This window comes from Borostomias antarcticus (genome assembly GCF_949987555.1).
Source record: "Borostomias antarcticus genome assembly, chromosome: 8".
Classification (NCBI taxonomy): Eukaryota; Metazoa; Chordata; class Actinopteri; order Stomiiformes; family Stomiidae; genus Borostomias; species Borostomias antarcticus.
Window position 1 is genome coordinate 1,557,651 of NC_140241.1, and position 12,203 is coordinate 1,569,853.

The 12,203-nt window shown below is 42.6% G+C and overlaps 1 protein-coding gene across 1 annotated transcript; it reads left to right on the forward strand.

The window, feature by feature from the left end:
• The first annotated feature begins 673 nt into the window (after window positions 1-673).
• Window positions 674-3,852, forward strand: LOC311312345 (class I histocompatibility antigen, F10 alpha chain-like). Its single transcript, XM_084442273.1, has 2 exons — window positions 674-1,123; window positions 2,706-3,852. Exons 1-2 carry the CDS (start codon window positions 1,069-1,071, stop codon window positions 3,746-3,748), a joined length of 1,098 nt encoding a protein of 365 aa, XP_084298399.1. The 5' UTR covers window positions 674-1,068; the 3' UTR covers window positions 3,749-3,852.
• The last annotated feature ends 8,351 nt before the right edge of the window (window positions 3,853-12,203 follow it).

Here is a 12,203-nt window from a genome sequence, read left to right on the forward strand (position 1 = left end):
AATAGCAGCCAGGAACTCAGCGGGTTTTCCGAGATGCGGTAGCCGCGGCCAGAGCTCCTGCTGGCGGGGAGTGAAGCTCTTCAACTCGCCGGTCACTGACTCCCTGGAGGAATTTAGCCTGGCTGCAATAACGTTATCGCGAACGGAATGAATACCATCTACTAGCAAACAAAACATGTTCAATTATATTTAACTTGTTAAAACTAAGATGCCAGGATCAAAAAATAATTTCTCCAATTGATATATTTGACAAAAACAGGTTAATATGCAAGCCGGTTTTCATTGCTAAATCAAAGCGGGGAGAGCCGGGAACGCGCGTCTACATTTCAGAGAAATGTGAACTTTTTCGTGGACGCGCGTCGGCCAGAGAAGCTCAACTGCGCAAGTCAAAAGTAACCGGAAGGCCAGAAAAGCACAACTGCGCAAGTCAAAAGTAACCGGAAATAGTCAAATGACTACAAATTTTGCCAAGATGGCGCGGTTCAATAGGGCTTCATTGTTGATAGCGGCCAGTGAATGGAGTGGCTGTATCCAGTTTATATAATACATCCATGGTCTGGATACTGGGTTTGATCAGGACCTGATCAGGACCTGCGCTCCACAAACACCTCGGAACTTCGGTCTCCTACGTAACATCACAAGACGTTACGCACAGTGAATACTGGGAAGTGTTAGTCAAGGTAAAAGTGTTAGTCAAGGTAAAAGTGTCCAGGTAGCTTAAGAGTAGCAGCATACGTCTCTCTGGCCAGGAATTGTATTTGCTGCGGATGAGGAAATAAAGTTCCTGTTCGTGATTAATTCCAGCATAACGCCTTGCTGGTCCAGCCTGGTTAGCAGCTACAAGGCAGGGTTAGTAAAGCAGAAAGTGCTCTCGGGTCAGGATCAAGCTGGGCCGGGTACTAAACAATCTCGCTCCATCTACAAATCACCTGCTGTAGTGAAACAGGCTGGATTAGGTTCACAGGTCGATAGAGGACTGACTCCATGAGCCTAAAAGTGAAAGTGGATCAGGATTCAGGATCATATTAGACTTTTGAAGGACTAACACAAGAAAGAAAGAAAAAAGACATGGAAAAACTGCACGTTTTATTAATTCTATCATTTTACACCATTGCGGAAGCAGGTAAGAGGAACAGTTTGCTTCATTTACTTTTTCCCTGACATACTATATTAAGACTATACAATAGGCTATACACTAATACAATAGGCTATACACTAATACATTAGGCTATGTCCTACTATGGATGTACAACGTCTTTTGGTGCATGTACACTCAATCAATCAATCAATCAGTCAATCAATCAATCAATTCACTTTCTTGAAAAGACTCATGGTTTAAGAGACATAGGCCTACTGTACAAATACACATACTAACAACAACATTTAATAAAACGGCAATACCAGTGTTTCCACATACAGTAGGTATCGCACGGTGCTGAGCCTAGGATGTGACAGCAGCATAATGATGGAATTATGAGAACCATTCAGAAGGCAGATACATTTGTACATCAGATTTTTCTACAGAGCACGAGCGTGTAGACAATGCACTTGCACCGCACCACCTTGCTTTTTTAAGCAATATATACAATCATCATAGGCAACCTGGAGCTATGCTAGAGTATGAGCCCATTGTTGGCCATATGATACGATTCTGTTCGGAATCTCCGGCCCTTTTCGAGCGAACTTCGACTTTAGACGCAGTCAAATCAAGCCTCATAGCACAGGCCCAAACTTGTACAGTAAATTGTAGAGTTTTATATTGCCGACTGTGACTAAACTCCACAGACTCCCACCTACAGTAACTGCACGACAGTATCACAGTTAGAAAACATGTATGACCTTTGACCTAGCCATACTCTATCTCAGATCTATACTGTACCAACACCATACCAAGAATCAGTCAACTTTGGACTGGGCGGATTTAAACGTCTGGACCCAGGCTAACAATGAAAGTCAGTAGTGACCAAAGCATAAATAACATATTTCTTAATATTTTAATGTGGAAAATATGAGTAAATGGCACATCATTTTTGTCTTGCAGCTCTGCAAATGAGGTGGCCTCACCTCAGAGTTCACCTGAGTATATATAAAGGTTTCAATCAATCAATCAAGTCTTTGGCAAGTGGCAATGGTATACACGGGATAATACACTCCAAGGTGTTATCGAAAAATAATGCACTTCGCAGAGACAAACCCCTCTCGGCGGTGGTGCATTATCCCTTACATGTCAATCAATCAATCAATCAATCAACTGACCATTCAATCAATAACCAATCAATCAGCCAATCAATCAATCAATCAATCAGCCAACCAATTTCATTATGAAGGATATCATTTTATAATAAGTGTCAAAAATCACTGTTTAACGAGAAGCCTCAAAGGTTACTGTGTTGCTCGATCTATATATGTAATACAATACTACTGTATTACTCTATAAATGTAATACAATACTACTGTATTACTCTATAAATGTAATACAATACTACTGTATTACTCTATAAATGTAATGCAATACTACTTTAGCTTCTCTTTACCTCTTCTAGTTACTGTGGGACTGTCAATTTGAGTTAACGATCAGGATTTGAAGACAACAAAAGAATATGAGAAGAGCAATATCATTTACTTTATTTATTTATTTTTTTAAACTTTTCGTATATGGAGATAATCACTGTGAAAATACTAACGTGGTTCTCTTCTCTTTTCAGGTTCAGGACGACACTCTCTTTACGTGTTGGCAACGTACATGACAGGAGAGACACCGTTTCCTGCTTTTACAGCCGTGGTGATGCTGGATGATGTTCAAGTTGGTTACTTTGACTCAGAGATTGACAAGGTAGTTGACTCTGGACATGGCATCGAAAAAAAGGAGAGTGATATATCCCCAGATACAGTTAATTTAGTCTTTAGATACATTCATTTTTCCATGAGAAGAAGACTAACTGACATAAAACATCGCTTTAATCTGACCAAAGGTATTCAAGTCTATCAGAGCATAACTGGATGTGAAATGTCGCCCAACGGTGAAGCAGCACTGATGATGTTTCAGGACTCCTGCAATACAATTAATGCTGATGGCCTTTATTACAACATGACAGCATACACATATTTGTCTGAAAACCCATGGAAGATTCAATTGGAGGAGAAATGGATTCCAATAAACACAATGCGCTATACACAAATGTACCTTCCTCTGTGCATTAAAGAACTGAAGAATGTCCTGGAGAAACAGAAGAACGTAGTGCTGCGTAGAGTGCGTCCCAGAGTCCGGTTTCTGGAGAAGACGGTTCCTGGAGGGGCTCGGGTCAGCTGCCTGGCCACCGACTTCTACCCCCGACACATCAACCTCACCCTGCTGAGGGACGGACGGCCTGTGGCAGAGCAGGAGCTCACAGGAGGGGCGGTGCTGCCCAACGGGAACGGGCTGTACCAGGTCAGGAAGAGCCTGGAGATCAGCACACAGGAGCTGAGAGAGAGACACAGCTACACCTGCACCGCCTCTCACCTCAGTCTGGACAACAAGCTGGACATCAGTTGGCAACCGGAGTTCTCACGTGAACACAGAGTTCCCATCCTTTTGGGCTCTGTGGTGATGATGATGACGATGGTGGTGATGATTCTTCTCTGCATGTTCATGTGTGTGAGGAAGAGGAGGAAGGTCACTGACTCCAGGACAACTCTGCAGCAGCCTGCTAACATTGATGCTCAAGTGACTGAGCAACTCAATCCATCCTCTCATCCTGACACCTGATTAGCTGTTGTAGCCCGTTTGTTGTAGCTGATGCCAATTAGCCTACCGCATTTATGATAATGCAATGTTTCCTAAAATTGACAATTTGCTCAAAATACATCATTCAATCTATGTTGTTGTTATTGTTGTTGCTGTTGTTGGTATTGATGTTTACCCTGCCTGTAATTGATCCCCATCGACAGTGTGATAGTATTTTAACTGATCTAGTCAAAAGGATTTACCAAGATTCGTTCAAAAGGTTAAGTCTGGTTTATTGTGAAAAACATACGAGCGCAAGGACTTCCTGAAAACGCAACAAGGGTGGTTTCGTCAACGAAGTCCCGATTATGGGTTTTGCTGTGCCTTATATGCAATCAAAACAAAGGTAAGGTCCTTCAAGGATGTGATTGGCTACTGAATTGTACATATGAAATGGCAGGCGTGGTCAAGAGTATAGACATGTGACATGAGAAAAAGGCGGTAGTTTCTAAGAGGGACAAAGGGACAAAGGATGGTTATTCTGGAGTAGACAGATGGCCTTCTGGAAGCCATTTTGTATGTTAGCACAGCTATGTGAATATTTGGGGGAGGTGATGAATTACAAAAGGAGTGAGAGGACAAAGGTTTAAGGTGTTTGGATGTAAATTCCTCAACAACAGTTTTTGTTTACCAGGATATTGATGCTCTAATCAACAACATGATGAAAGTTTGTATTTGCATTATATGTCATGGTAACATTAACTGAAACTACAATCAAATCCAAAACACAATTGTTGAATTTCACCAAATAAGTAACAATGAAAAAAGGCCTTCTCATTGATATGTATTGTCGGCTACTGGGTAGTATTAGTGGAGGGAGTGTGATGTTTGGTGTAGTTTTTGCTGAGGTCTCTTAAAAAGGAAAATCTTTTTTTATTATGTGCATTCAATTTGGTTTGATTTGACACAAAATCAACTAGAAATGGTGCTTAGAGAGCACAGACCTCCACCCCTGAATGCATTCCGTGGTCCTGTGCATGGCAACATTGAATGGGTTCTGAATTGGCCCATGCAACACCCCTCCACCGACTTTCATGAAAAGCAGTCTGGTAGTTTTTGTGTAATCCTGGTCCTAAAGATGAACGGAGCTGAATGGCCGTCCGGGCCGTGTTCGGTTTAATGTTAACTAGCTAGCAGAAGCTGGGGATAACATCTATAAAAGCAAGCTAGCAGAGGTTAACTAGCTTCTCTCCTTTTGTTTGTTGTAATGCTAACTGGCTAGCTGATGCTAAATAGATAGCAAACATACATTAATGAGATTCCCATAAAGCCAGCTAGCAGATGCTAATTAGCATTTTTGTAATGCTCACTAGCTAGCTGATGCTAGCAAGATAGCAAACAGACATAAATGACATTCCTGTAAAGCTTGCTAACAGATGCTAATTTGCATTTTTAATGTCACCTAGCTAGCAGATTAGTTGATGCTAACTAGCAAGATGCTATCTAATAAAGCTCAATAATAACAAACAACTAAGAGGTTATGTTAATGTTCACCAGTTAGCTAGCTAAATCTTTAAGTTTTGAAGTTGTACCCACCTTTATTTCTCCTTGCTTTCCCACACAAAGGAAAAGTTCCTCTCCTCTCTCTCAGATGATGATTGGCTCATGAAGTTCCCGCCTCTTTAGGGGCGGGGCTAGCGATGTTGTCCCAGGGATGCTTAGGAGTTGGTCATATCAGGAGCATCTTGGTGGTAAGAGTCACTTCACTAAATATGCCTTCAGGCTGAAGACGTACACTTGTCTGTGTCTCATTTATACAAACTACCACAAATACCAGGACCTTATTTTGAGGGTTTGGCTTCCCGTTACTGTAAATCCAAGAAACAATGACAACCATGGAGAAACTTGTTGTTTTTCTGTTTTTACTTTCATTTCCCAGTCACACAATTGTAAAAGCAGGTAAGAGGGTTATTTACTTACTCTGATAGCCCACAGCCTGTATGATGTAGATACCTAGCTACATGAAGGATAAATCTCGAGTGATGAAGGTTACAAAATGGATTATTCCTGGTAGCCTACTTTCAAAGTTCCATGACTGCAGCACAAAATAGTGTGCCATAACCAGTGAGTTAATACACGGTTAGGGCTAATCATTAAACATTTTGGGATCACTATTTCAGTGTCTTTTTTTGATCGATTTTAGTGAAGTAGTAGACTAATGAAAGAATATGTTATTTGCTGTGCAGCACACCAACTGTCCGGTTATTGATCAAAACAAATTGTGAACAACAACCAACAAATATGTGACGCAGCAGGTTTAGCGAGCGCACACCCTCCCAGCTAGCAGGTGTTCCCACAACATTGGAGAACATTCCCAACACGTTCTGCTCATGTTTTCACATTCTTAGAACATTTTTAGATCTAATGATTGCTAGCTGAGCTGGTGTAGTGCGACGTAGAACGTTTTTGGAATGCAACAAGGGGGATTTCAGAATGCCGACACAAAACGTTTACATTAATCAGCTTATGGGGATGGGATGCTGCTCCAAAAAGTCTACCACATTATTACACAAGGATAGAAAGCTATTGATTTATTTAACATGTGGCACAGTACGTTTAATTTTGCCACATGCCACACCAGTAGCCTACTATGAGCAGTGAAAAGTTTTTCGCCATCTCAAAAAATGTGCACAATAAGAAAGATAAAAAATAGAGAAGGTTACAAAAAATCGACCTCGGTACCTCCAGGAGCAGCTGATCAGCTGACCTCTGAGCTTCGACCTCTGTACCTCCAGGAGCAGCTGATCAGCTGACCTGAGGCCCTGAGGAGGAGCAGAGGGATGAAGCAGCTCAGAGAGGTACGGCGGGGCGAGACCATTTAAAGATTCATAAACAAATAAAATAATCTCAAAATGAACTCTAAAGTGCACAGGCAGCCAGTGGAGCGAGGCCAGAATGGGCGTTATGTGCTCCCTCTTACGTGCTCCAGGTAAAAGACGAGCAGCAGCATTCTGAACCAGCTGGAGACGAGCGAGGGAGGACTGGCTGACTCAAAGATCAAGAGCGTTACAGTAATCCAGCCCAGACGGAATGAAGGCATGGATTACTGTTTCAAAGTGCTGACATACAAGAATGGGCTTCACCTTTGCCAACTGCCTCAGATGAAAAAAGCTGGACTTAACTATACTGCACCAATTTGGCGATCCAATTTAAAATCACTGTCCATCTTAAAACCCAAGCTTGAAATTGTTGGCTTCACATACAGTGCCAAGGGGACCGGGAAAGGGGAGGGGAGGGGGAGGACTTTCTGGGACCTGGATATACAGTAGTACAAGATGGGGAGACACTAGGGAGGAGAGAGGAACACAGGGTTAGCAGCTGCACTGGGTATTTCCAGCAGTCAGGGGGATTTCTATACTCACTAACGTGGTTCTCTTCTCTTTTCAGGTTCAGGACGACACTCTCTTTACGTGTTGGCAACGTACATGACAGGAGAGACACCGTTTCCTGCGTTTACAGCCGTGGTGATGCTGGATGATTTTCAAGTTTTTTACTATGACTCAGAGATTGACAAGTTAGTTCACTCTGGACATAGCATCGAAAAAAAGGATAGTGATACATCCCCAGAGACAGTTAATTTAGTCTTTAGATACATGCATTCTTACATGAGAGAAACATTTATTGAAATAAAACATCGCTTTAATCTGACCAAAGGTATTCAAGTCTATCAGGGCATATATGGATGTGAAATGTCAGCCAACGGTGAAGCAGCACTGATGATGTCTCAGGACTCCTGCAATGCAATTAATGCTCGTGGCTTTTATTACAACATGACAGCATACACATATTTGAGAGAAAACCCATGGAAGATTCAATGGGAGGGGAAATGGCTTCCAATACACACAATGCACTATACACATATTTACCTTCCTCTGTGCATTAAAGAACTGAAGAATGTCCTGGAGAAACAGAAGAACGTAGTGCTGCGTAGAGTGCGTCCCAGAGTCCGGTTTCTGGAGAAGACGGTTCCTGGAGGGGCTCGGGTCAGCTGCCTGGCCACCGACTTCTACCCCCGACACATCAACCTCACCCTGCTGAGGGACGGACGGCCTGTGGCAGAGCAGGAGCTCACAGGAGGGGCGGTGCTGCCCAACGGGAACGGGCTGTACCAGGTCAGGAAGAGCCTGGAGATCAGCACACAGGAGCTGAGAGAGAGACACAGCTACACCTGCACCGCCTTTCACCTCAGTCTGGACAACAAGCTGGACATCAGTTGGCAACCGGAGTTCTCACGTGAACACAGAGTTCCCATCCTTTTGGGCTCTGTGGCGATGATGATGATGATGGTGGTGATTCTTCTCTGCATGTGCATGTGTGTGAGGAAGAGGAGGAAGGTCACTGACTCCAGGACAACTCTGCAGCAGCCTGCTAACATTGATGCTCAAGTGACTGAGCAACTCAATCCATCCTCTCATCCTGACACCTGATTAGCTGTTGTAGCATCGTTATAACTGGTGCCAAATTATGTTATTGAAATGTAAATAACAAAAGAAGGGTTCTTTTGCAAAAAACATATCTCCGCTTTGATAATTTTTGATAAAACATTATTTTAATCACATATCAATACCAAAATATTCATCAAACTGCAGTTGGGTTATTTTAATTAAGTAAAGAAGACTAATTGATTGATTATTGATGTTGATATTTGATTGAATTTTTTTTAATCAAAATGTATGAAAATTGATAACTGTTCTTGCAAATTAATTCTAACAAATAACACTACAATTTATTTTAAAATACTGCAGAAAATATGTTGATTTGTTTAATTTCTTATAATTCAGCTTCACTGTTTATTACAAACGAATGTTTGTGAAAGGTGACTTATTCCCTCTGCCCACAGTGCGAACGCAATGGGCGGAGAGTCATATTTGTGGTCAGGTGTGTGGTTCTGTTTGTTTGGCTCTGGGTGGAGAGTCATATGTGTGGTCAGGTGTGTGGTTCTGTTTGTTTGGCTCTGGGTGGAGAGTCATATTTGTGGTCAGGTGTGTGGTTCTGTTTGTTTGGCTCTGGGTGGAGAGTCATATTTGTGGTCAGGTGTGTGGTTCTGTTTGTTTGGCTCTGGGTGGAGAGTCATATTTGTGGTCAGGTGTGTGGTTCTGTTTGTTTGGCTCTGGGTGGAGAGTCATATTTGTGGTCAGGTGTGTGGTTCTGTTTGTTTGGCTCTGGGTGGAGAGTCATATTTGTGGTCAGGTGTGTGGTTCAGTTTGTTTGGCTCTGGGTGGAGAGTCATATTTGTGATCAGGTGTGTGGTTCTGTTTGTTTGGCTCTGGACGGAGAGTCATATTTGTGGTCAGGTGTGTGGTTCTGTTTGTTTGGCTCTGGACGGAGAGTCATATTTGTGGTCAGGTGTGTGGTTCTGTTTGTTTGGCTCTGGGTGGAGAGTCATATTTGTGGTCAGGTGTGTGGTTCTGTTTGTTTGGCTCTGGGTGGAGAGTCATATTTGTGGTCAGGTGTGTGGTTCTGTTTGTTTGGCTCTGGGTGGAGAGTCATATTTGTGGTCAGGTGTGTGGTTCTGTTTGTTTGGCTCTGGGTGGAGAGTCATATTTGTGGTCAGGTGTGTGGTTCTGTTTGTTTGGCTCTGGGTGGAGAGTCATATTTGTGGTCAGGTGTGTGGTTCTGTTTGTTTGGCTCTGGGTGGAGAGTCATATTTGTGGTCAGGTGTGTGGTTCTGTTTGTTTGTGCATCTGTCTGGTTGTTGGTAGCAGAAACTACTGGACTCATTTTTATGCCCTGAGAGCAGCAGAATCCATCGCTCCTCTGGTTGGGTGTGTGTTTTCAAACCAACAGGTTTAGAGTTTGAGGCCAGGGAAGGGCAGCAGCTGAGAAAAAATATTTTTCTTGTATGTTTTTTGTTGTTATCTACTCTATCTATATCTACTCTTCTCAGAGTTCCCCCTACTCCCCTCTGGACGCAGGTTTAGAACGCCCAAAACAAGGACTAAACCAGCCGGCACTTCCTTTGTGCCAAGAAGCATTAAATGATTGAACAGCTGTTGATGCCTGTTGCAGTGATGATGATGTTGATGCGATGATGTTGGTGAGGATGGTGATGATGACGATGATGGTGGTTGGTGACATTGCGGTGTTGGTGATGGGCGTACATTTTAATGTTTTCTGTATGCTTGACGTGTGCTAAACAAATTCCCCTCTGGGGCAATAAAGGTTTCAATTCAATTCAATTCAATTCATTCATATATCTGTTATTGAGGTGTTATTATACAGTAGGCCTACAAGATGGTCTCTGATAACTGCACATACTGACACATTGCATTCATGGTCTAAACTCTCCGAGCACCATTTGTTTTGCTTTTCTTTAAGTGCTCTTAATTTTACAGGACCCTTTATGATAACACAATATTTTCTTACGGCACCACAGTATCAATGTCCCGTCATTTATCGTGGAAGCTTCGAGCCCGAGCAAACTACGAAGAATCGGAAGGTAGTGAATGAGGCCAAACAGCTTCTCTTGGATCCCTCCGCTCGGGTGGAGGGTCGTTAATGAGATGAGGGGACCCGAAAGGCCAAACGAGGGACAGGTGGGGGACACAGCCCTGAGGAAAGGGTCAACTCTCAACTCTCACTTCTTTTAAATCAAGACTGAAGACTTTTCTTTTTGCCACTGCTTCTTATTATATCAAATAATTATTCATTTGTACACTGCACTGTAACTTTTATTCCTGTATTTTATTTTTCCTGCATGTTGTTTTAAATCTTTTTTTTATTTTTACATTTTGTTTTATATGATCGTTTATGTGTTTCTTGCGCTTTGTCTTGGTGCTTTTAATGTCTCATGTAAAGCACTTTGAATTGCCTTGTTGCTGAAATGTGCTCTACAAATAAACCTGCCTCGCCTTGAACTCCTGGTTCCCTCACTTCCGGAATCTCTTAACCCTTTTAACCCTGAAAGTACAGTGACAACATTTTGAATATTAATTGGATTTTCCCTATAATACTAGAAAGCGCAGTTTCTCAGCTTTCAGCAAGTGTTGGAGTGAGGAATTTTTTAGATTTGATATTTTTTTTATATTATTAAATATTTGTTAGATATTTTTTAAATGTTGCCGGTGACGTGGTCGTATCGAAAGGGTTAAGCACACCTGACAGTGGGCGGAGCCCAGGAAGAGACGCCAGCGTTCCATATACATCTCAATACTTCTTCTTCTTGCCAGAACTCACAAGTGCCTTCATTCTAAAACAAGTGACTAAGAGCATAATCTAGTGCTGAAGGCAAAGTGCACATCTCAATATTGATGTCCCTTTACAGTCAGGGAGTTTGGCAAAGTGAAATCCAATCTGAAGCTGGTAAAAGTGCTGGATGATACGTTATAACCATTGACCTTTGACACAACATCTATAGCTGACTCTTGCCATGGCATGGGTGGCACGGGGGACCTGGACTGAGGACTTGGTCCCCGGGGGCCACTGATGAGGCTGCCCACTGCTCCTGGATGAGTTCCCCCGGCGAGCGCAGGTGTGTGTGTTGTGTGTAGTAGTGTTGTGTGTAGTGTATCATTCACATGTGTATTTGTGTGTCACTGCCGTGTGGCTGATAGAAAGACCATCGAGGTCCTGAAGGTCTGTCTTTCGCTAAATGCCATTTCTGCATTAAAGAATACAGCATCTGGGGGGGGGGGGGGGGCATGGCTCCCTAATAGTTCCAGCAGTTCTGTATTCACAAGGTTATTCTGCTTTTAAATCAAAACCCAGGACGGAAGAAGTCATTTATGTCAGCTTTGATTACTATGAGGGCGGAAAACAGTGGCTGTTACTAAACATGGTGTATTGACTGATCATAGCCTATATGACGATTTCAATCCTCAGAGTAGCGCCACCTTCTGGTATAGTACAAGCACACGCCACCTTCTGGTATAGTACAAGCACACGCCACCTTCTGGTATAGTACAAGCACACGCCACCTTCTGGTATAGTACAAGCACACGCCACCTTCTGGTATAGTACAAGCACACGACACCTTCTGGTATAGTACAAGCACACGCCACCTTCTGGTATAGTACAAGCACACGCCACCTTCTGGTATAGTACAAGCACACGCCACCTTCTGGTATAGTACAAGCACACGCCACCTTCTGGTATAGTACAAGCACACGACACCTTCTGGTATAGTACAAGCACACGACACCTTCTGGTATAGTACAAGCACACGCCACCTTCTGGTATAGTACAAGCACACGACACCTTCTGGTATAGTACAAGCACACGCCACCTTCTGGTATAGTACAAGCACACACGAGTGCTTCTTTCATTTTCCATAACTTCAACAAGATCAAGTACACAATTCTGAACAATTAGCTGCCATTTTAATCTATTTCTTTTCTGAACAAAACATAGTTGTGTATTTAGTACATGTGTTACTTGTAACACATTTAGATATAATATTAATATAAAAGTTTTACAAAACAATTTAAAATCCAGGATG

Excerpts from the sequence above, each read along its gene's own strand:
- LOC311312345 (XM_084442273.1), top strand. The coding sequence starts at position 1,069 with ATGGAAAAACTGCACGTTTTATTAATTCTATCATTTTACACCATTGCG. Across the intron at positions 1,124-2,705 it reads TTACACCATTGCGGAAGCAG|GTTCAGGACGACACTCTCTT; the intron begins GTAAGAGGAACA and ends TTCTCTTTTCAG.